General features: G+C 45.9%; 2 protein-coding genes across 2 annotated transcripts in view; one reads left to right on the forward strand and one right to left on the reverse strand.

Moving 5' to 3' along the window:
- Nucleotides 1-24,357, reverse strand: part of LOC137532788 (adhesion G-protein coupled receptor D1-like) — an 853,822-nt gene that overhangs the window by 271,726 nt on the left and 557,739 nt on the right. The gene's annotated exons all lie outside the window — the stretch shown is intronic.
- LOC137524005 (probable ATP-dependent RNA helicase DDX46) lies at nt 15,205-23,015 on the forward strand. The gene is made up of 5 exons (XM_068243457.1): nt 15,205-15,476; nt 16,037-16,226; nt 16,377-16,598; nt 16,769-16,855; nt 21,375-23,015. Exons 1-5 carry the CDS (start codon nt 15,351-15,353, stop codon nt 21,608-21,610), a joined length of 861 nt encoding a protein of 286 aa, XP_068099558.1. The 5' UTR covers nt 15,205-15,350; the 3' UTR covers nt 21,611-23,015.

Genomic DNA, 24,357 nt, shown 5'->3' on the forward strand with positions numbered 1-24,357 from the left:
CGGAGCACAATTGTATGTACAGAATAAAAAATGTAGTGCGGTTGAGATCTACCATGAAGACCTTTGCGTTTTACCGGTATATTGCAATCTACACAATGGGCACCCCTGGCATAGACAAATGATTCAAGACAGTTTTCCAGCTGTCTCGTGTTTATGGCTTTAAAGTGCACCTGTAAGTTTAAAAACAAAAAACGACAGATACTTGCCTCAGTAGAGGGAAACCTCGAGGCTTGCCCCATCTTCCTCACTCCCATGATCCAGCACCTGGACTCCCCGTACCTCCATGACTAGGGCTTGCCGACGAAGCATGACAGGGCTTGTGCCTGTGAAGTAGCATGGAAGTGATCAGGCTCAGTTTTTTCTGCCGAGCCCGAGTGGCTCGTGTTCCTGCACAGACATGAACCATCCTGTGCAGTGCAGCTGCATACTTTCACGTACAGGAGTGTGGCCGCAAACTTCCAAAGGGTCTAAGCATCCAGTTGTGGTCTCGAGAAGGTTGTGGGAAGCCTCCAAAGACCAAAGACTTCCCTCTACTTAGGTATCTGATTTTTTTGTGTTTTTAAAACTCATTGGTCAGCTGAAATGTTTTATAAGTCTTTGCCTGCCTTCACTGATCACCAGTTTTGTGGATAGTTCTGCAATAGATGACAATTGTTATATTTAAAAAGTGGCAATAAGCTGGCTTGCCACTTAAAAGATCACCAACTAGTGTTCACCTTTTGTAGGGAACTCCATCGACTTCAATGGAATACAGAGCGTTTGTTTCTAGACTACATAGTCTTGTAGGTCCCTCACTGTCCATAGTCCACAGGTGCACCACCGGGTCAGCACATGCACAATACTGCGTGACATAGCTAGGTCTTGGACTATGCTGTGGATCAAGGAAGGGGACCGGGAGGTCAGCAAGGGACCTACAAGACTACGGGGACTAGAAGACTGTCCAGGTGAGTAAAACGGGACACTTTCATTACACCTTGGGTATTCTTTAAGTAGCCCGTGAATGGCACCTGCCATATCAATGTTATGCTATGTAGACTTCCATTGTTATGCTAATTAGTAGACCCTATTTAGGTGTTAACATCTCCACCCATCTCTTTCTTTATAGAACTAGCATTTGTGCATAAAAATTCCAAAAATCACAGTGGGCTAAGAGGTCTGGGGTAGTTATGTATGCCGCCGATGAGCTGGGCACAGGGTGAGCAGAATGCTAGCTCACCCTGCAGCTGCTCAAATCCTCGGTGTAAAATACGATTCCCCTTCAGCGTCATCGCAACTTGGGGGGAGATGTAATTCTACGTCCGACAGTCGCCAGAACACCGTAACGCCTTGTTTCGGAGCTGAGCCCCGTGCACCAAAATCACATGCTTCACTGGTGTGCCCCTTGCTACAAGTGTCGTACCAGGCATCTGCTTGATTCGCCTATTCCTAAAAGTGGCCCTGGTGGGGGTTAAAATAGGTGAATAAAGAAATGGTGATCTGTTAACTGAATGCCACTTTATACGCATACTTTCAAATGACACCTATGAACGTATTGGCAGTAGAACACCTTTACGTTTCTGTTCAGTGTTTCTTTCAAGTGAATCCTGAAATCACATAAATTGTAACAGTTCAATAAAAGTATGGCAAAGAGGGAATAAGCCAAAAGCCGGATAGCAGCCTCTACATTATTATCTGTTTTCATCAAGAGATTCTGGAGGCTTAGCTGGGTAACTACATCATTTGCATATTCACTCTATGCACTTTTTAAGTAACGCTGTTTTATAGCAGAGATGTAAATAGCTTCTGTTAAAAAAAAAGAAAAGACAGGGAGATCACTGCTGTGGTTATAGAAGAAACTTTAGGCCAGTCACAAAGCTCACTACGTATTTCAGCTTTACACAGAGCTCCAAAGCATTCTGCCATTAAGAGAATTCGTTCTGTATGAAGCTTCCTCTCAGCAATATGGAACAGTGTCACAGGCAGAGTTAATGAGATTCAGCTATCCGCTGCTCTAGAAGATAATAGCCTCTGCTGCCTATCAAGAGTGTGCTGAAATTCCTCAACTTACATTTTCTAAGAAGGGAAGATCATTCGAACAATCCATATGCTGTTATAATAGACCGGCTCATTTGAATATAACATACAGCAGCAACAACAGGAAAAAGGCAATTTGGTCTCCAGTAAGTACGCAACGTACGCTGATAGGTAATTTAGTTTTCAGTTTTAGAAGAACACCCCGGTAAGGAAAAAAAAAGATCCTGTTTATCTATGTAAATACAATGCTTTTAATCCTAAATGAAAACACTTGCCCATGTTTTTACTTTACTTCACCACTTTTATTTGCTTATACTTTTTTTTGCGTGGGTAAATGACTCTCTCCATAGCTAATACAGAGATGTGAATAATTCATAAGTCCTGATATGTGAATGTAATTTCCAGAGACAGCAGCATGTAAGCCCATCAGGTATGATAACATTAAAAAAGACGGCATTTACACAAAGGCTTTATATCTATTACCGGGCGGCCACTACTTCATTACAAGAAGAGAATGGTTGCAAGGTCTTGTCCTATCATTATTGTACTAGATCCAGTGGCAATAGGGAATATGAGGGGTGAAACGTTGGCCTGCTGTCAGGGGCGTCTCTAGCCATTTTGTCACTCCAGGCGAGAAATGGGCTGAGAGGCATTTATTCTCTCAACTCTCAGCAGCGCTCCTGGCTCCTCCTGCCGCTCTAGGCAGGAATTTATAGTTGCCTGGTGGGTGAGACGGCTCTGCCTGCTGTTACCTTTCAGCTGCTGAATTCACTCTTCACTGGTATGCCAGCGGTAGTGGTCGCCTAGTAATCATTATTAAACTTTTCCTGCTGCTTATACCTCTTTCCCTCAGTGGCCATCCTTAGAAAGCAAATTGTATGATTATTACATACTAGTGTATGCAATACACTAGTACACACAATACACTAGTACACTACATATTAGCCTGTCCATCATAAATGTGCACTAGGACTTGCCCCCCCCCCCTGCAATGCATACAACGCCACCAATCTCCCAACCCCCCCTTCCCTCAGCACCCGTCCTCCTGTGCTGGGAGGACAAATTCTGTCCACATGCCACGCACGCCGTGTGTGTGTGTGTGTGTGTGTGTGTGTGTGTGTGTGTGTGTGTGTGTGTGTGTGTGTGTGTGTGCGTGTGTGTGTGTGTGTGTGTGTGTGTGGCGGGGGGATGTAAACCTCTCATTTGGATTTGTGGCTGTGACTATGTAACTATCTCACTGACTGGCTCTTTCTATTGAAGTATGAGAGAAACTAGACTGCTATACAATAATGCCTAGGTTCTCAATATATGGGACAATGGTGTAGCTAAGGGGCTTCGGAAACCAGTGCAACTTTTACATTGGGGCCCCCAAAGGCATTCTATAAACAACAGTTCATATGGTGCCTGCCATAATAATAATAAAAATACCTTCCAAGGATATTCACAAGTATGAGATGTGTAAGCAAAGGAGGGGATCAGTTTGTTAATGATAACCATTATTCATAGCATATATAACATCACCATCATAGCAACATCATGGAGCTAATACTGTGGTTGAGGGAGGGCCTTTCGTGGGCCCCTCTGGTCCAAGGGCCCTGATGCGGTTGCAACCTCTGCATCCCGTATTGCCACTCCACTGATATGGGGGTACTTTAGTTGGGCTTTGGGGGGTACTTTACACTACAGCTAATTATTTTTTTGTAAACTATACACTATGATGAAGTACTCCTAAGCAATATGTAGGTTAAAGGGGTACATGGCATGATGTTACTCCCATCAGGGGGGTGCTTGAGCAACGCAGTAATTTATAAAGTGGCATATGCTGTAATAATGTTGAGAAACACTGATATTCCCTGTAGGCTCCACAGTTTGAATCTTCTACTGCGGGAGACTTCAAGAGTCTTCGGAAGTGCTCGGGCTTCTGAAGATTGGTGGCTCTGTACTGGGCATGCATGAGTGTGCCAGAGAAGGCACTCGCAGTATGGAGGGACCCATCCTCGGAAGCCTGAGTGCTTCCGAAGGCTGACAAAGTCACCCAAACCCGGAAGAGAGAAGTCCACGACCAGAGCAGTCCACACCCAATTTGATCATGGACTGCTAACGGGGGAGCCTGCGGGGGAACGTGGACACTGGGAGGAGAGGAAAGGCTTATTAGGACCCAGAGTCTTCCCTCTCCTTAGGTAAGTATCTTTTGTTTTCTAAAATTGCCTTCAGATTCTCTTTAAGCACAGTGGAGCCCACAAACAGCCCAAGAAGTTGGTCTTCACCTCTTTGAGTACTACTGGCGATTTGTGCTGGTTGGTAAGACGGCTGGTTAGTTGAGTCCTGACCGGGCCTGTACCATATAAATTGATCCTTGTCACAGGTCACGGGCTTGCTTATATGAGGATATGTGGAACCAACAATTTCTTTGAATTGAGGTTTCTTTAAATTTTGCTCTGTATGCATCTACCCAGTTTCTTGAGCTTCTCATGTTATTACCTTGATTGAGTGCAACATTTCTCTGGGTTGTTTTACTTCTTAAAAGAATTAGGATTTCACTTCAAAGATCAGTTCCTGAACTACTTAATCTTACTTCTTCAACTAACCAATAAACATATTTCTTACTTCCCAGAATCCTCTCCATTCTCATCTACAGAGGTTTTTAACACAATGGGCCTGATTCACAAAGTGGTGCAAACACTTTGCATGCCTGTGAAAAGCCCTTTATCATGCCTAAACTTAATTTAGGCGTGATCTGAAGTAACTCGCGCGACGCTCCCGTGCGCAAAGTTTTGCGCGCACAATCACGCAGGCGCGTGCGCAGCGCACCGCACCGCACTTCGCACGCTGCGTCCATTAAGCCCTATGGGACATTGCGCACGTGCAAAACTTTGCGTGCAGGAGCTTCACGCGAGTTACAGCACAAAGCAGTGATAACTTTGCTAGTGCAAAGGTTATCACGCCTAAAGTCTTTTAGTTATCGCAGCTTTGTGAATCAGGCCCAATAAGTCATGTGACTTTACTTTCCAGAAAACTGTCACATATGAAAGTAGATTATCAGGAAAGCAAATTGCAGAGTACAGCCATCCCGGCCTGCTCTCTTGGTAAGGCCTATACTGACATTAAGCTACAGCCAGAGACAAGTGATTAACATGTTTCAAGTTCTAACGGGGCTCTTAGTCAGGAATACATGTTAAAAAGAAAATGAATGGCTTTGTTATGCTAGTTATCAGCAAAGGAAAGAATCAGAAGCACTGAAGTCAGGCGTCCAATTAATTCCTGCATAGATAAGAGTGTAGCAAAGACCTCGTTCATTTAAAAGACTTGGAGAGCCATTTCTCAGGCCAGCAGTGCCAAAGCACCAATGTATTTGCAGCATCTATATTTATGTATATTATTGATTTATATAGCAACGACTTAATCAGTGACACTGTCAGGCCTGGGCACTGTACAAATAAATATTTCACAAACGGGCTGCCTGGAGAAGTAAAGGTAATATTGGCAAACAAACAAAGCTGTATAGCCTATATTGTGTTAAAGGACACATCCGAGGGAATGAAAAAACTAGGGTTGCTCGGAATTGCAAATCCGTGTACCGCGGTAAATTCCGCATACCGCCGATCCGGAATTCCGTTACCGGGTCATTCCGCGGTATTCCGGATGGTTTCCGCGGTATTCCGGAGGGTTTCCACGGTATTCCGGCTATATTCCGGAATTTTCCGAGTGTATGTTTCCGTATTTTTATTACGGACTTCCGTAAATTACGTTAGCGTTGTTCATTCCGTCTTTTTGCTTATTGAATAAAGTTTTTGTGTATGGTTTAAATTTGTGATAACAGCGTGCTTTCGTCAGTTTCCGCCCATTTTTCCGGAATTCCGTTTTTTTTTCAATGATACACTGGGGGGCGGATCCCTGGAGGAATTCCGTGGTTTGCTCACTTCCAGGAACTTGTTGTGGAGTCTGGTGAGGCAGAGAGACCTGGAGGAGCAGATTGCACCTGCTATTGAGGTAAGTGAATAATATGTACATATATTTGTTTACATAGATGTTTATTATGTTTAATGATGAATGCAATTATTCCTTTTTTTTAGGTTAGAAAAACAAGTTACCATATTTGTGTGTTTGACACTGACCTGTCAGTCATTTGATTAGGAATAGGATAGCATCATGTTTCATTTGATGGAGATTTGTGGCATGCACTTTCTGTGCATGAAGTTACCTTCGTGGGCATGTAGCGCGGTTTTTATTCCAGACCACATGGTGGAGGAGGGCCAGTGTTAGGAGTTGGACCCAGGAATCTAAATTGGGTTGCAAGGGTTAGTGCTGCTGATGGGCATTATGGGGTTAATGTATGACTTGCATGACTTTGCACGTGTTCAATTTCATTTGTATGCTATTTTGTCGGGTATGCTGAAATGTTGGAACAAAGTGCAGACTGATTAGTCGCAGCTGTGCCCACAAAGTGCAGTCTGATTGGTCGCAGATGTGCCCACAAAGTAAAGTCCGATTGGTCGCAGATGTGTCCATAAAGTGCATTCTGATTGGTCGCAGCTGTGCCCACAAAGTGCAGTCTGATTGGTCGCAGCTGTGCCCACAAAGTGCAGTCTGATTGGTCGCAGCTGTGCCCAGAAAGTGCAGTCTGATTGGTCGCAGATGTGCCCAGAAAGTGCAGTCTGATTGGTCGCAGATGTGTCCACAAAGTGCAGTTTGATTGGTTGCAGATGTGCCCAGAAAGTGCAGTCTGATTGGTCGCAGATGTGTGCACAAAGTGCAGTCTGATTGGTCGCAGCTGTGCCCAGAAAGTGCAGTCTGATTGGTCGCAGCTGTGCCCAGAAAGTGCAGTCTGATTGGTTGCAGAGGTGTCCACAAAGTGCATTCTGATTGGTCGCAGATGTGTCCACAAAGTGCATTCTGATTGGTCGCAGATCTGGCCACAAAGTGCAGTCTTATTGTTCGCAGCTTTGCCCACTAAGTGCAGTCTGATTGTTCGCAGCTGTGTCCACAAAGTGCAGTCTGATTGGTCACAGCTGTGCCCAGAAAGTGCAGTCTGATTGGTCGCAGATGTGTCCACAAAGTGCAGTTTGATTGGTTGCAGATGTGCCACAAAGTGCAGTCTGATTGGTCGCAGATGTGTCCACAAAGTGCAGTCTGATTGGTTGCAGCTTTGCCCACTAAGTGCAGTCTGATTGGTCGCAGCTGTGCCCACTAAGTGCAGTCTGATTGGTCGCAGATGTGGCCACAAATTGCAGTCTTATTGTTCGCAGAAGTGTCCACAAAGTGCAGTCAGATTGGTCGCAGCTGTGCCCAGAAAGTGCAGTCTGATTGGTCGCAGATGTGCCCAGAAAGTGCAGTCTGATTGGTCGCAGATGTGTCCACAAAGTGCAGTTTGATTGGTTGCAGATGTGCCCAGAAAGTGCAGTCTGATTGGTCGCAGATGTGTGCACAAAGTGCAGTCTGATTGGTCGCAGCTGTGCCCAGAAAGTGCAGTCTGATTGGTCGCAGCTGTGCCCAGAAAGTGCAGTCTGATTGGTTGCAGAGGTGTCCACAAAGTGCATTCTGATTGGTCGCAGATGTGTCCACAAAGTGCATTCTGATTGGTCGCAGATCTGGCCACAAAGTGCAGTCTTATTGTTCGCAGCTTTGCCCACTAAGTGCAGTCTGATTGTTCGCAGCTGTGTCCACAAAGTGCAGTCTGATTGGTCACAGCTGTGCCCAGAAAGTGCAGTCTGATTGGTCGCAGATGTGTCCACAAAGTGCAGTTTGATTGGTTGCAGATGTGCCACAAAGTGCAGTCTGATTGGTCGCAGATGTGTCCACAAAGTGCAGTCTGATTGGTTGCAGCTTTGCCCACTAAGTGCAGTCTGATTGGTCGCAGCTGTGCCCACTAAGTGCAGTCTGATTGGTCGCAGATGTGGCCACAAATTGCAGTCTTATTGTTCGCAGAAGTGTCCACAAAGTGCAGTCAGATTGGTCGCAGCTGTGCCCAGAAAGTGCAGTCTGATTGGTCGCAGATGTGCCCAGAAAGTGCAGTCTGATTGGTCGCAGATGTGTCCACAAAGTGCAGTTTGATTGGTTGCAGATGTGCCCAGAAAGTGCAGTCTGATTGGTCGCAGATGTGTGCACAAAGTGCAGTCTGATTGGTCGCAGCTGTGCCCAGAAAGTGCAGTCTGATTGGTCGCAGCTGTGCCCAGAAAGTGCAGTCTGATTGGTTGCAGAGGTGTCCACAAAGTGCATTCTGATTGGTCGCAGATGTGTCCACAAAGTGCATTCTGATTGGTCGCAGATCTGGCCACAAAGTGCAGTCTTATTGTTCGCAGCTTTGCCCACTAAGTGCAGTCTGATTGTTCGCAGCTGTGTCCACAAAGTGCAGTCTGATTGGTCACAGCTGTGCCCAGAAAGTGCAGTCTGATTGGTCGCAGATGTGTCCACAAAGTGCAGTTTGATTGGTTGCAGATGTGCCACAAAGTGCAGTCTGATTGGTCGCAGATGTGTCCACAAAGTGCAGTCTGATTGGTTGCAGCTTTGCCCACTAAGTGCAGTCTGATTGGTCGCAGCTGTGCCCACTAAGTGCAGTCTGATTGGTCGCAGATGTGGCCACAAATTGCAGTCTTATTGTTCGCAGAAGTGTCCACAAAGTGCAGTCAGATTGGTCGCAGCTGTGCCCAGAAAGTGCAGTCTGATTGGTCGCAGATGTGCCCAGAAAGTGCAGTCTGATTGGTTGCAGATGTGCCACAAAGTGCAGTCTGATTGGTCGCAGATGTGTCCACAAAGTGCAGTCTGATTGGTTGCAGCTTTGCCCACTAAGTGCAGTCTGATTGGTAGCAGCTGTGCCCACTAAGTGCAGTCTGATTGGTCGCAGATGTGGCCACAAATTGCAGTCTTATTGTTCGCAGCTGTGTCCACAAAGTGCAATTTGATTGGTCGCAGCTGTGCCCAGAAAGTGCAGTCTGATTGGTCGCAGATGTGCCCAGAAAGTGCAGTCTGATTGGTCGCAGATGTGTCCACAAAGTGCAGTTTGATTGGTTGCAGATGTGCCACAAAGTGCAGTCTGATTGGTCGCAGATGTGTCCACAAAGTGCAGTCTGATTGGTTGCAGCTTTGCCCACTAAGTGCAGTCTGATTGGTAGCAGCTGTGCCCACTAAGTGCAGTCTGATTGGTCGCAGATGTGGCCACAAATTGCAGTCTTATTGTTCGCAGAAGTGTCCACAAAGTGCAGTCAGATTGGTCGCAGCTGTGCCCTCAAAGTGCAGTTTGATTGGTTGCAGATGTGTCCACAAAGTGCAGTCTGATTGGTCGCAGATGTGTCCACAAAGTGCATTCTGATTGGTCGCAGATCTGGCCACAAAGTGCAGTCTTATTGTTCGCAGCTTTGCCCACTAAGTGCAGTCTGATTGTTCGCAGCTGTGTCCACAAAGTGCAGTCTGATTGGTCACAGCTGTGCCCAGAAAGTGCAGTCTGATTGGTCGCAGATGTGTCCACAAAGTGCAGTTTGATTGGTTGCAGATGTGCCACAAAGTGCAGTCTGATTGGTCGCAGATGTGTCCACAAAGTGCAGTCTGATTGGTTGCAGCTTTGCCCACTAAGTGCAGTCTGATTGGTCGCAGCTGTGCCCACTAAGTGCAGTCTGATTGGTCGCAGATGTGGCCACAAATTGCAGTCTTATTGTTCGCAGAAGTGTCCACAAAGTGCAGTCAGATTGGTCGCAGCTGTGCCCAGAAAGTGCAGTCTGATTGGTCGCAGATGTGTCCACAAAGTGCAGTTTGATTGGTTGCAGATGTGCCACAAAGTGCAGTCTGGTCGCAGATGTGTCCACAAAGTGCAGTCTGATTGGTTGCAGCTTTGCCCACTAAGTGCAGTCTGATTGGTCGCAGCTGTGCCCACTAAGTGCAGTCTGATTGGTCGCAGATGTGGCCACAAATTGCAGTCTTATTGTTCGCAGAAGTGTCCACAAAGTGCAGTCAGATTGGTCGCAGCTGTGCCCTCAAAGTGCAGTTTGATTGGTTGCAGATGTGTCCACAAAGTGCAGTCTGATTGGTCGCAGATGTGTCCACAAAGTGCATTCTGATTGGTCGCAGATCTGGCCACAAAGTGCAGTCTTATTGTTCGCAGCTTTGCCCACTAAGTGCAGTCTGATTGTTCGCAGCTGTGTCCACAAAGTGCAGTCTGATTGGTCACAGCTGTGCCCAGAAAGTGCAGTCTGATTGGTCGCAGCTGTGCCCACTAAGTGCAGTCTGATTGGTCGCAGATGTGGCCACAAATTGCAGTCTTATTGTTCGCAGAAGTGTCCACAAAGTGCAGTCTTATTGTTCGCAGCTGTGTCCACAAAGTGCAATTTGATTGGTCGCAGCTGTGCCCAGAAAGTGCAGTCTGATTGGTCGCAGATGTGCCCAGAAAGTGCAGTCTGATTGGTCACAGATGTGTACACAAAGTGCAGTTTGATTGGTTGCAGATGTGCCACAAAGTGCAGTCTGATTGGTCGCAGATGTGTCCACAAAGTGCAGTCTGATTGGTTGCAGCTTTGCCCACTAAGTGCAGTCTGATTGGTAGCAGCTGTGCCCACTAAGTGCAGTCTGATTGGTCGCAGATGTGGCCACAAATTGCAGTCTTATTGTTCGCAGAAGTGTCCACAAAGTGCAGTCAGATTGGTCGCAGCTGTGCCCTCAAAGTGCAGTTTGATTGGTTGCAGATGTGTCCACAAAGTGCAGTCTGATTGGTCGCAGATGTGTCCACAAAGTGCATTCTGATTGGTCGCAGATCTGGCCACAAAGTGCAGTCTTATTGTTCGCAGCTGTGCCCACAAAGTGCAGTCTGATTGGTCGCAGCTGTGCCCAGAAAGTGCAGTCTGATTGGTCGCAGATGTGCCCAGAAAGTGCAGTCTGATTGGTCGCAGATGTGTCCACAAAGTGCAGTTTGATTGGTTGCAGATGTGCCCAGAAAGTGCAGTCTGATTGGTCGCAGATGTGTGCACAAAGTGCAGTCTGATTGGTCGCAGCTGTGCCCAGAAAGTGCAGTCTGATTGGTCGCAGCTGTGCCCAGAAAGTGCAGTCTGATTGGTTGCAGAGGTGTCCACAAAGTGCATTCTGATTGGTCGCAGATGTGTCCACAAAGTGCATTCTGATTGGTCGCAGATCTGGCCACAAAGTGCAGTCTTATTGTTCGCAGCTTTGCCCACTAAGTGCAGTCTGATTGTTCGCAGCTGTGTCCACAAAGTGCAGTCTGATTGGTCACAGCTGTGCCCAGAAAGTGCAGTCTGATTGGTCGCAGATGTGTCCACAAAGTGCAGTTTGATTGGTTGCAGATGTGCCACAAAGTGCAGTCTGATTGGTCGCAGATGTGTCCACAAAGTGCAGTCTGATTGGTTGCAGCTTTGCCCACTAAGTGCAGTCTGATTGGTCGCAGCTGTGCCCACTAAGTGCAGTCTGATTGGTCGCAGATGTGGCCACAAATTGCAGTCTTATTGTTCGCAGCTGTGTCCACAAAGTGCAATTTGATTGGTCGCAGCTGTGCCCAGAAAGTGCAGTCTGATTGGTCGCAGATGTGCCCAGAAAGTGCAGTCTGATTGGTCGCAGATGTGTCCACAAAGTGCAGTTTGATTGGTTGCAGATGTGCCACAAAGTGCAGTCTGATTGGTCGCAGATGTGTCCACAAAGTGCAGTCTGATTGGTTGCAGCTTTGCCCACTAAGTGCAGTCTGATTGGTAGCAGCTGTGCCCACTAAGTGCAGTCTGATTGGTCGCAGATGTGGCCACAAATTGCAGTCTTATTGTTCGCAGAAGTGTCCACAAAGTGCAGTCAGATTGGTCGCAGCTGTGCCCTCAAAGTGCAGTTTGATTGGTTGCAGATGTGTCCACAAAGTGCAGTCTGATTGGTCGCAGATGTGTCCACAAAGTGCATTCTGATTGGTCGCAGATCTGGCCACAAAGTGCAGTCTTATTGTTCGCAGCTTTGCCCACTAAGTGCAGTCTGATTGTTCGCAGCTGTGTCCACAAAGTGCAGTCTGATTGGTCACAGCTGTGCCCAGAAAGTGCAGTCTGATTGGTCGCAGATGTGTCCACAAAGTGCAGTTTGATTGGTTGCAGATGTGCCACAAAGTGCAGTCTGATTGGTCGCAGATGTGTCCACAAAGTGCAGTCTGATTGGTTGCAGCTTTGCCCACTAAGTGCAGTCTGATTGGTCGCAGCTGTGCCCACTAAGTGCAGTCTGATTGGTCGCAGATGTGGCCACAAATTGCAGTCTTATTGTTCGCAGAAGTGTCCACAAAGTGCAGTCAGATTGGTCGCAGCTGTGCCCAGAAAGTGCAGTCTGATTGGTCGCAGATGTGTCCACAAAGTGCAGTTTGATTGGTTGCAGATGTGCCACAAAGTGCAGTCTGGTCGCAGATGTGTCCACAAAGTGCAGTCTGATTGGTTGCAGCTTTGCCCACTAAGTGCAGTCTGATTGGTCGCAGCTGTGCCCACTAAGTGCAGTCTGATTGGTCGCAGATGTGGCCACAAATTGCAGTCTTATTGTTCGCAGAAGTGTCCACAAAGTGCAGTCAGATTGGTCGCAGCTGTGCCCTCAAAGTGCAGTTTGATTGGTTGCAGATGTGTCCACAAAGTGCAGTCTGATTGGTCGCAGATGTGTCCACAAAGTGCATTCTGATTGGTCGCAGATCTGGCCACAAAGTGCAGTCTTATTGTTCGCAGCTTTGCCCACTAAGTGCAGTCTGATTGTTCGCAGCTGTGTCCACAAAGTGCAGTCTGATTGGTCACAGCTGTGCCCAGAAAGTGCAGTCTGATTGGTCGCAGCTGTGCCCACTAAGTGCAGTCTGATTGGTCGCAGATGTGGCCACAAATTGCAGTCTTATTGTTCGCAGAAGTGTCCACAAAGTGCAGTCTTATTGTTCGCAGCTGTGTCCACAAAGTGCAATTTGATTGGTCGCAGCTGTGCCCAGAAAGTGCAGTCTGATTGGTCGCAGATGTGCCCAGAAAGTGCAGTCTGATTGGTCACAGATGTGTACACAAAGTGCAGTTTGATTGGTTGCAGATGTGCCACAAAGTGCAGTCTGATTGGTCGCAGATGTGTCCACAAAGTGCAGTCTGATTGGTTGCAGCTTTGCCCACTAAGTGCAGTCTGATTGGTAGCAGCTGTGCCCACTAAGTGCAGTCTGATTGGTCGCAGATGTGGCCACAAATTGCAGTCTTATTGTTCGCAGAAGTGTCCACAAAGTGCAGTCAGATTGGTCGCAGCTGTGCCCTCAAAGTGCAGTTTGATTGGTTGCAGATGTGTCCACAAAGTGCAGTCTGATTGGTCGCAGATGTGTCCACAAAGTGCATTCTGATTGGTCGCAGATCTGGCCACAAAGTGCAGTCTTATTGTTCGCAGCTTTGCCCACTAAGTGCAGTCTGATTGTTCGCAGCTGTGTCCACAAAGTGCAGTCTGATTGGTCACAGCTGTGCCCAGAAAGTGCAGTCTGATTGGTCGCAGATGTGTCCACAAAGTGCAGTTTGATTGGTTGCAGATGTGCCACAAAGTGCAGTCTGATTGGTCGCAGATGTGTCCACAAAGTGCAGTCTGATTGGTTGCAGCTTTGCCCACTAAGTGCAGTCTGATTGGTCGCAGCTGTGCCCACTAAGTGCAGTCTGATTGGTCGCAGATGTGGCCACAAATTGCAGTCTTATTGTTCGCAGAAGTGTCCACAAAGTGCAGTCAGATTGGTCGCAGCTGTGCCCAGAAAGTGCAGTCTGATTGGTCGTAGATGTGTCCACAAAGTGCAGTTTGATTGGTTGCAGATGTGCCACAAAGTGCAGTCTGATTGGTCGCAGATGTGTCCACAAAGTGCAGTCTGATTGGTTGCAGCTTTGCCCACTAAGTGCAGTCTGATTGGTAGCAGCTGTGCCCACTAAGTGCAGTCTGATTGGTCGCAGATGTGCCCAGAAAGTGCAGTCTGATTGGTCGTAGATGTGTCCACAAAGTGCAGTTTGATTGGTTGCAGATGTGCCACAAAGTGCAGTCTGATTGGTCGCAGATGTGTCCACAAAGTGCAGTCTGATTGGTTGCAGCTTTGCCCACTAAGTGCAGTCTGATTGGTAGCAGCTGTGCCCACTAAGTGCAGTCTGATTGGTCGCAGATGTGGCCACAAATTGCAGTCTTATTGTTCGCAGAAGTGTCCACAAAGTGCAGTCAGATTGGTCGCAGCTGTGCCCTCAAAGTGCAGTTTGATTGGTTGCAGATGTGTCCACAAAGTGCAGTCTGATTGGTCGCAGATGTGTCCACAAAGTGCATTCTGATTGGTCGCAGATCTGGCCACAAAGTGCAGTCTTATTGTTCGCAGCTTTGCCCACTAAGTGCAGTCTGATTGTTCGCAGCTGTGTCCACAAAGTGCAGTCTGATTGGTCACAGCTGTGCCCAGAAAGTGCAGTCTGATTGGTCGCAGATGTGTCCACAAAGTGCAGTTTGATTGGTTGCAGATGTGCCACAAAGTGCAGTCTGATTGGTCGCAGATGTGTCCACAAAGTGCAGTCTGATTGGTTGCAGCTTTGCCCACTAAGTGCAGTCTGATTGGTCGCAGCTGTGCCCACTAAGTGCAGTCTGATTGGTCGCAGATGTGGCCACAAATTGCAGTCTTATTGTTCGCAGAAGTGTCCACAAAGTGCAGTCAGATTGGTCGCAGCTGTGCCCTCAAAGTGCAGTTTGATTGGTTGCAGATGTGTCCACAAAGTGCAGTCTGATTGGTCGCAGATGTGTCCACAAAGTGCAGTCTGATTGGTCGCAGATGTGCCCTCAAAGTGCAGTCGGATTGGTCGCAGATGTGCCCACTAAGTGCATTCTAATTGGTCGCAGCTGTGCCCACAAAGTGCAGTCAGATTGGTCGCAGCTGTGCCCACAAAGTGCAGTCTGATTGGTCGCAGATGTGGCCACAAAGTGCAGTCTGATTGGTAGCAGATGTGCCCTAGATTGTCCACGCTCCTCCTATGCAGCGTGGACAATCCAGAACGCCGCACGCTGCCAGCTCCAGATGACACCAACGCTCTCTCCGTGTTCCCAGAGGCGGAAGCAGCGCTGTCTTCCGCCAAAATGGTAATTTTCTTATTCATTACTGCTCCCTAGCAAGTACATCAGGAATTTCTAGCACTTCAGAAGTATATGAAAGTATTAGATATCCACTTCCGTATTACTATTAATCAGATGATTTGTAACTAGATAGCCATTTACACAATAGTCATTGTACAGAGTATAGAACGCTATGTCGCTGTGTTTGCCTCAAAACAGCAAACTCATTGCAATTATACATGTTTTGATCATAAATAATTTCTCGTATGTGAAAAAATATATTTGATATTTTGCAATGTTATTATTCATAGAGTTGTACGAACATGGCAGATGCTGCTGAAGCCGGTGGGAGTGGTGGTGGTGATGGTGATGGTGGGAGGAGCAGGACGTCAGCCTCTGCTGCCTCCGCTGCACGCCTGCGGAAGCGGGAAAAGAATTTGATTATTAAAGTAAGTTTATTTATTTTTTTCTTCACTGTATTAATCCATGACTTTCAATTTATTTTGCTTGACTGTGTAATGCATGCTGCATCTGTAGCTACTTTAATAGTACCATGAAGCTTTGCAATTGAAGGGCTTAATGTTCAGACTACACAACTGTACGCCCCATACACACACTCAAGTCAACACTCAACAGCGGTCTGTAAAGGCCGCCGGGCGGATTGCTCAGAACCTCAGAAAGAGCCTTATCAGTCAGCCGACAGCCTGTAGACACGTCGGACTGTCCACGGAAAATCTGACCAGCGGGAGGTGACTACAGACCCGTCGTTGCCTCCCGTGTAGCGTTTGTACTGGCCTTTAGGCTCTCATAACTTTGATTTCGATTAACTTACTGAAAATCTACTTCTATTGTTCAAGGAGTTGATAAGACTGCTGATGATAAGTCAATTGAACATTAAATTGACTTTTCATCAGTCTTATCATATGTTAGTACAATAGCAAGCGATGTAGGTATTGTAAAGGTTACTTTTAGCGGATCATTAATTTTGTTGTTGTTTTTTTTTTTTCAGACAATGTTACGAGGGGCCTACGATAAGAGGAAGAGGGAGGAGAAGAGGGCTATTCTGGACCAGCTACAGCGGGACCTTGAGACCCGATACCACCGCACATGGTCGGTCAAGAAGATCCAGACCATGTGGAGCGACTTCAAGTCGAAGACACCATGTGCGGTGAGGAGAATTAAAGACCAGCTTCGGGAATGTAAGTAAATAATGTGTTTTTCATATATGTAGCGTGATGTGTACGTGTTTTCAACCTTGGAAATCCTTACGATTTTCATGTCTAACAAATTGTCTCTCCTATTGGGTATGTAACTCACAATTTTAAAAACAATCTCACATTCTTTTTTAGTGGATCGGTCTCAGGCACGCAGGCGGGCCCGTTCCGCCTCTGCTCCTCCCTCTTCCCGCAATATTGTGGACCCCACTCAGGAGGATCCTGCTGCTGCCTCCCCCCCTGCTGATGATGAGGCTGGACCCAGCACCAGCCAAAGGCCCCGTAGCAGCCGGCAGCGTGGGCGAAGGCGCTGCCGGCAGCGTGGGCGAAGGCGCTCCCGGAGCCGATCTGTGGCATGTAAGTATTTTTTTAACAAAGTTGCAACATTAATCAGATGACAGTGCTACGTCTCTTAGGAGATTAGTACATAATGTTTTTTTTGTACAGAATATAATTTTTTTTTTTTTTTACAGTCCCAAAAAAAAAAAAAAAAAGGTGAATGATACCATGTCTTCTTTTTATCTTAGCCTCTATCTCTGTGCGATTGCGCAGACGCCGGCCACGGCAACTTTCCTCCGGCAGGCCAGAAAGTGGTGCCATTGAAACAGCTGAGTGTAAGTGAAATTTATTGTTGTAGAACAAAATACATTAATAAGTGTTTGATGCAGCTTATTGATTTGGAGCCATTGTGTAGTGTATGTATCGTATTGTACTCTAGGGTCTATTCAGGGGGAAGCCAAGTATACTAGTTGTAGATGTTTTGGATGTGGGCGGAAGAATGAGTGCTAGGAGGAAAACAATACAGACCGAAGTAAAAATAATTTTCTTCATCATAATTTTTTATTACATTTCAAATACAGAGTTCCATAGTAATGAAAACAGCTGACTGCATAATATTCATCATACATTCAAATACACTTGCAAACTATTCTATGAATAACACCCCTGGTCTGTCTTATTCCCATGAAGAACAGAGGGAGGTAATACATGAAGCACTCCTATGCGCTTAGTCCAGCCTGGGAGTTTTAACTTGACCCATAATAGGTAACCCCCAGGGCTCGGACATCAATGTACTGTATCAATTCAGTGGCCCGAAGGTTAGCCCTTGATACAGGGTTACAGGGATCCTGTTTCAGTGCTAGAGTGTCTACATAATGCTCGTCGCTGTAGTGAGTATAAAGTACAACACCTGTGGGAAGGACGGACGAGGTCTGACTAGTCTACCATAAGTAACACTACCTACTTAACTTATAGTGTATAGTATACCAGGAGCTATATTGGAAGTGAGATTCTAGTTAGTGTATTCCAACCAGGTACTAGGAAGGGTGAAGATCTTATGGTCCACTGAGGATCTTAGTCTAATTTTATATTCCATATTCAGGTTGCTGTTTACTAGGGAGATTAGTTGGGTAATAGATAGGTAGTCGGCCGATTTCCAATTGCTAGTTATCTGGGAGAGTGCCGACAGAATGATATGCATAACCTGGGGCTGCAAATTTAGTGGGATCTCCTCTAGCCCTACTAAGAGTAAAGCTAATTTAGCTGATAGACGTACGTAAGTAGGGAAGGAAAAAGCTATTAATTAAGGGCTGGTTCAGACGGACGTTTGCAGAGCGTTTACAGCCAGCGTTCAGGGCTTGGTGCTAAACGCTCCCATTCAAGTGAATGGGAGCGTTTGTACCAAGCTTTCAAGCACGTTTACACAAACGCGGCGTTTGGGTCCCGATTTTCCCTGGCGTTCAAGGAGCCCCTGGAAGCTACATGTAGCTTCCAGGGGAGGTTAACCGCGACGGCTAATGTCCCCCTAGGGGAAGAAAAAACGCGACCGCATACAAACGCACACGAACGCTGCTGAACGCGACGCCAACGAACGCAACGCCTCCAAACGTCCATCTGAACCAGCCCTAAGAGTTCCACATGGTCCCAAAACTGAGCAATATTAGGGCACTCCCATAGCATGTGGAGTAGAGTCCCCACTGAGTTCTTACAATGCCAGCAGTTGGGGGAGTTATCCTCTGAGAACGAGGCCATTCTTCTGGGGGTCAGATACCACCTGAAAATAACTTTACGTGAAAGTTCACAGTGGGAGTTGTTCTTTGAGAGTTTTAGGCTTTTAGAAGTGGTCCTGACTGAGCACATGCTGGTCAGTTATGTTAGATTGTAGGTCATTGGACCAGGCTAAAGCATATCTTTTCAGTGAGGCATCACTCACTTCTAGTATCGACGTATACCAAGTGGAGATACATCCGGCCAAAATGTGTGTGTGGGGGGGGGGGCCTTTATTGTTAATGGCTGTTAGGATTAGGATATGACTATTGAGCTGGGGTATATTAATTGTGTTATTTTTGATCAGGCTATATATCCTATGGTAGGTAAAGAGTTGGTTGAATGGTAATTGGAATTCTTTATGTAATTCCTCAAATGTTTTAAGCTGAGAGCCTTGTGACAGTTGGTTTAGTGAGGTGATTTTAACTTTATCCCATGCGGATAGGTTCAAATGGGGGCTGAGGATTTTAAGGGCATTTAAAGAGATGGTAGGACTATGAGTCAGGGACGACTTAGGCGGGAATTTGATAAAGTGTTCCCATGCCAGCAAGAGAGCCTGGATAGTTGTGTATTGGGAAGATGGTCTCTTTGCTCCCAGGAGCATAGCTTCTGACAGAAGTAAAAACTTAAAGGACCACTATCTTGAACAAAGTTGGCAGTTAAAATGGGACAGATGACAGGTTTTGGGCCAGTCCATGTTTTTAAGGGGGATTCTCAGGGATTTCTTTGTTTGCAACAGCATTTCCTGAACATTTGCAAAATGTCACTGACATAATACAGTGGACTGTTCAAGTGATTAGTGTGGCCGGCTGGTTTCTTGCTAATTTTTCAGTTAATCAGATGTTATTGTTCAGGAAATGCAGTTGAAAACAAAGCAAACCCTTGAAATACCCTATGAGGAGATGGATTGTCCCAAAATCTGTCGGTTATGTCAGATTTTCAATGCCTACTGTTTTTTGCGCTCGTGGTCCTTTAAGGCATACAGTAAAAAATGGCGCGGAGGAAATAATGGCGCACCGTTCTGCCGATTATAAAACGCTATTTACCGTTTTAATGTAAATACATTAAAACGGTAAATAGCGTTTTATAAAACAGCAGAATGGTGCGCCATTGAAAAATGCAGGGAACTAGCAGAGGGGGTCGGGCTGGCAGCGGGGGTCGGGCTGGAGAGGCAGCGGGCAGTGGGCTGGCAGCGGTGTCAGGGTGGAGAGGCAGCGGGCTGGCAGCGGGGGTCGGGCTGAAGAGGCAGCGGGGTGGAGGGAGGATTACGCAGCATGTGTATATTGTGTATACATTACCTTGTCCCGGCCGGCGATCGCTCCTTCACTTCATAGCTTGCACGAGTTCTGCATCCAGCCAATCACCATGCGGCTTCAGTTTCCGCATGGTGATTGGCTGGATGCAGAACTCGTGCAAGCTATGAAGTGAAGGAACGATCGCCGGCCGGGACAAGGTAATGTATACACAATATACACATGCTGCGTAATCCTCCCTCCACCCCGCTGCCTCTTCAGCCCGACCCCCGCTGCCAGCCCGCTGCCTCTCCACCCTGACACCGCTGCCAGCCCACTGCCCGCTGCTTCTCCAGCCCGACCCCCTACTGCCCGCTGCCTCTCCAGCCCGACCCCGCTGCCAGCCCGCTGCCTCTCCAGCACGATCCCTGCTAAAAAAATTGAACATATAAAACGTTAAATATCGTTGTAATGCAGCGCCATTCTGACACTATTGGCGCTGTGCGCCATTTTTGCCTGTCCCCCCTTTAAGAACTACATCCCGATGTTGAAGGGATTGGAATCGTTGAAAAGCAAGAGCACTAACACACCAACCACCACTACATCACCCTGCCTCCAAATTAGAACACTTCTTCCGGCCAGTGATTATGTCCATAGTAAAACTAGTGTATCATCTGTAAATATAATGTAAGGACATGCTTTAATTTCACAACTTCAAAGGAAGCTTCATTCAAATTTGGCCATAAATAAATGTACATAATGGGGCAACATATCACTTGAAGAAATGTTGACAAGCTGCAGTACTATGCATGTGTGGAATGGTAGTATAAAGGTATTTCACATCCATTGTAGCCACAACAAGTTCTAATACATGTTTGATTTTTTTGGGTGGATTGCAAGGCACTACTTTTGGCAGTCATATTTCATTACTCTTTCTTTACTTTAGGTAAAACCAGGAGTTTTGTTTTTGAATCTGGATGATACCATTCATTGTCAAACTTAGACATGAGTAAACAGTGAGCTTTCGGATTTTAAAATGCCTTCGGCGGACTGGTTCCTGACTAAAAATGAAAACCACACTTTATGTACACTGACATACAGAGTTGAATAATTTTTCGGCAAACATTAATGTATTTTTACATGTCTTAACTGTTACTCAGAACACTTTTCCTGGCCTCTGGGCTAAATTGATAAGTTAAACAGTTCCCTTCATGTAACGTAAAGTACACTCTGGTGATGATGATGGGTAACTATTGGAAATTCCAAGTTGAAATACTAACTGGGCTAGTAGTCATATGCCACATTAATTTTAAACTAAAGAGCATTCTGGCATTTCAAACCAGCAAATGCAAGTAAAAAATAATGCATAGTGACAGTAAACAGTAAACACCATCAAACGCAAGCATATAACAGAAAAATTGAATTGAAAAATTAAAAATAAAATAAAAAGAATATTGTAATATTGAAAAGCCATTGTACCAGCAAGAGAAGTTGTAAACAAGAGTCCTGGTTTTAACCATGTTGTACAGATATGATCCAATGTATGTACTTTGTCTCTTTTTTAAATCTCATTTCTGACTTTAAGCCACCCATTAATACAGTGAATGTCAATGTTTGTAAGCCGTGTTTTCAGTGTTGGTCAGGGAAAAGTACAAGGAAGCCTTTTTATAATTAGAAAAATCTCATGTTATTTTTCTCAAAAACAGCCAATAAATGCTATCATCCTGTTTCAAAACTCCTTGTTTTTATGGCTAATACGGTACCACACTGTACTGGTTTGACTTTTATTAAACGTTATTGTACAATGTCCATGTATAGTGTAATTTTGTAATTTTGTACATCTTGTTTTTTACAGCTTCTGAAGTAACCGCCCGTGTTGCTGCCCTTGAGCAACAAGTACAGCAGCAGCGGGTGGAATATGAAGCGCGCCTCCAGCAGCTACAAGCTGCTTTTCAGCAGCAGATAGAGCAACTGCAACAACAGCTGGAGGCACAGATTGAGGACCAACGGCAGAGGATTCTGGCCTGCAGGGAGGAGGGAGAACGGCTCCATGAGTATTTTGCCCAGGTTGCCGGGAAAAGGAGGATGTAAGGCGGGTCCTCCTGGAGTCCTCCGGAGTCAGATTAGATGGACAGCGTGTGTGAACAGCTTTTTTCAGATCTTGCCACTGATTCTACATTGGATTTAGATCTGGACTTTGGATGGGCCTTTCTAATACATAGTTATGTTTTGTTTGAAACCATTCCATTGTTGCCCTGCCTTTATGTTTAGGGTCATTGTCCTGCTGAAAGGTGAACCTCCGCCCCAGTCTCAAGTCTTTTGCAGAGTCCAAGAGGTTTTCTTCCAAGTTTGCCCTGTATTTGGCACCATCCATCTTCCCATCAACTCTGACCAGCTTCTCTGTCCCTGCTGAAGAGAAGCACCCCCAGAGCATGATGCTGCCACCACCATATTTGACAGTGGGGATGGTGTGGTCAGAGTGATGTGCACTGTTAGTTTTCTGCCACACATAGCGTTTTGCATTTTGGACCAAAAGTTCCATTTTGGTCTCCTCTGACCAGAGCACCTTGTTCCACATGTTTACCGTGTCCCCCAACATGGCTTGTGTCAAACTGCAAACTGGACTTCTTATGCTTTTCTGTTAACAATGGCTTTCTTCTTGCCACTATACCATAAAGGCCAACTTTGTGCAGTGCATGACTAATAGTTGTCCTATGGACAGTCTCCCACCTGAGCTGTAGATCTCTGCAGCTCGTCCAGAGTCACCATGGGCCTCTTGACTGCATTTCTGATCAGCGCTCTCCTTGTTTGGCCTGTGAGTTTAGGTGGACGGCCTTGTCTTAGTAGGTTTACAGTTGTGCCATACTCCTTCCATTTCTGAATGATTGCTTGAACAGTGCTCTGTGGGATGTTCAAGGCTTTGGAAATGTTTTTGTAGCCTAAACCAGCTTTACGTTTTTCTATAACTTGATCCCTGACCTGTCTTGTGTGTTCTTTTTACTTCACAGTGCTGTTAGTGTTGATCCAAATATTCTCTTAAGACAACCTCTGAGGCCCTCACAGAGCAGCTGTATTTGTACTGAGATTACATTACAGACAGGTGCACTCTAATCTCTTACCCACCCTGTTTTAAAAGAGCAGGCAAATGGTTGATTTGATGTTGGCAGCCAACCTTTTGTTGAGGTGACAGGGGGCCAGATTTATCAAGAGCGTTTTAAACAAAATATTAGTTTTATTTTTAAAAATCCTTGCAGAACTGTCTCAGACAGCCGAAAAAAATCACTAGATAATGAAGATTCCTTCTTAAACTGTAAGGAATAGAAGGAGATAGGAAGGTCTCTCAGGCAGTGCAATGTGTGTGGAAAATTGCTGTGGCTAAGGCTACCAACACACCTGCTGTCAGCAAACTCTGACTGAGAGGGGAGGAGCCCTTCACAAATCACATCTAGCCTACACTATCTGTAGAACTGCTAATGAGCACTTTTCGGCAACATTAAAGGAATGGATTTGCACATTTCTTAAATGTTCAGTTTATTGATTTTTATTATTTAAATGAATCACATATCAGTTACTTCATATGGAGAGCATATCTTTCTCCATAGACCTTGTGTTAAAAAAAATAGTTGCTATCACTTATTTTTGCTTTGGCAGCGAGCTGAGCTGGCTCATTAGCATACTGTACGACGACGGGCTTCAGCCTGCTTATAGCAGACACTCCAGCTGATTTATTATAACGCTGACTCACACACTACAGACAGCTGCTGTTCTGAGTTCTCTGTAACCAGTTAATTGAATAGATAAAGCAGTCGGCTAATTATGTACTTATGAAAAAGCATGTTTGTTTATTTACTTATCTAGTTACAGAGAACCGCAGCTCTCTGTAGTGAGTGAGTTAGCGTTATCAGCTTGAGTGTCTGCTATCAGAGAAGTCCGTCCGGCGCATGACACAGCCCAGCTCTCTGTGGTGTATGAGACAGCCTTATAAATCAGCTGGAGTGTCTGCTAGCCTATAAGCAGGCTGAAGCCTGTCGTCGCATACTATGCTAATGAGCCATCGGCCAAAGCAAAACTAAGTGATAGCATCTACTTTTTTTTAACACAAGGGCGTCAATTCACCAGAGAGGATTTACTAAGAGAAAAAAGGTAGGTAGATTATCTCATGAGGTATTTTAACACTCTGGAGTCAATTCACCAGTGTGAGAGGACAGAGAGAAAAGTGTTCGATAGCAGGGGATAATGGAGAGATATGCATGAGGAAAGTGTGAGAAAGCAGAGATTTAGGTAATAATCGGTATTAATGATTTACATGGGTTACTTCTCCGCTCTGTAAGCATGAAAGTGAAGCATTGTGGGTAGGAGGCAGAGTTTAACCACTACATGACCAGAGTATTCCCGCCTTATACTGCCGGATCACATCATCAATCATATCATTCACGAGTGATTCTGAACGTCTTAACCACCTCTGTCTCAGTAAAATTATCACGAACTGTTCTCACACGAAAAATACGAGGGGCGATTAAACAGACCCTCCTCCTGCGCCTTCGTATCCTCATAATAGAAGCAAGCTCTAAGGCCTAGTGCACACCAGAGCGGTTCGGCTGCATTTTTTGCGATCCGCTTGCGGCTGCGGATACGCGTGGGAGGCGTTTTGCATAAACGCATACTCCCGGGCTGCTGCAGATTTAGGATTGCGGAGGCGTTTCTGACTCAATGTTAAGTATAGGAAAAACGCAAACCGCTCTGAAAACCTGCACTTCACAGCGGTTTGTCAGGCGGTTTTTGTTACAGTAGCTGTTCAGTAACAGCTTTACTGTAACAATACAGAAAATCTACTACAC

This window comes from Hyperolius riggenbachi, chromosome 1, assembly GCF_040937935.1.
Source record: "Hyperolius riggenbachi isolate aHypRig1 chromosome 1, aHypRig1.pri, whole genome shotgun sequence".
Taxonomy (NCBI): Eukaryota; Metazoa; Chordata; class Amphibia; order Anura; family Hyperoliidae; genus Hyperolius; species Hyperolius riggenbachi.

Coding starts and splice junctions, on each gene's coding strand:
- LOC137524005 (XM_068243457.1), top strand. CDS start 15,351: ATGGCAGATGCTGCTGAAGCCGGTGGGAGTGGTGGTGGTGATGGTGAT. Junction 15,477..16,036: donor AAAAGAATTTGATTATTAAA/GTAAGTTTATTT, acceptor TTTTTTTTTCAG/ACAATGTTACGAGGGGCCTA. Junction 16,227..16,376: donor TAAAGACCAGCTTCGGGAAT/GTAAGTAAATAA, acceptor ATTCTTTTTTAG/TGGATCGGTCTCAGGCACGC.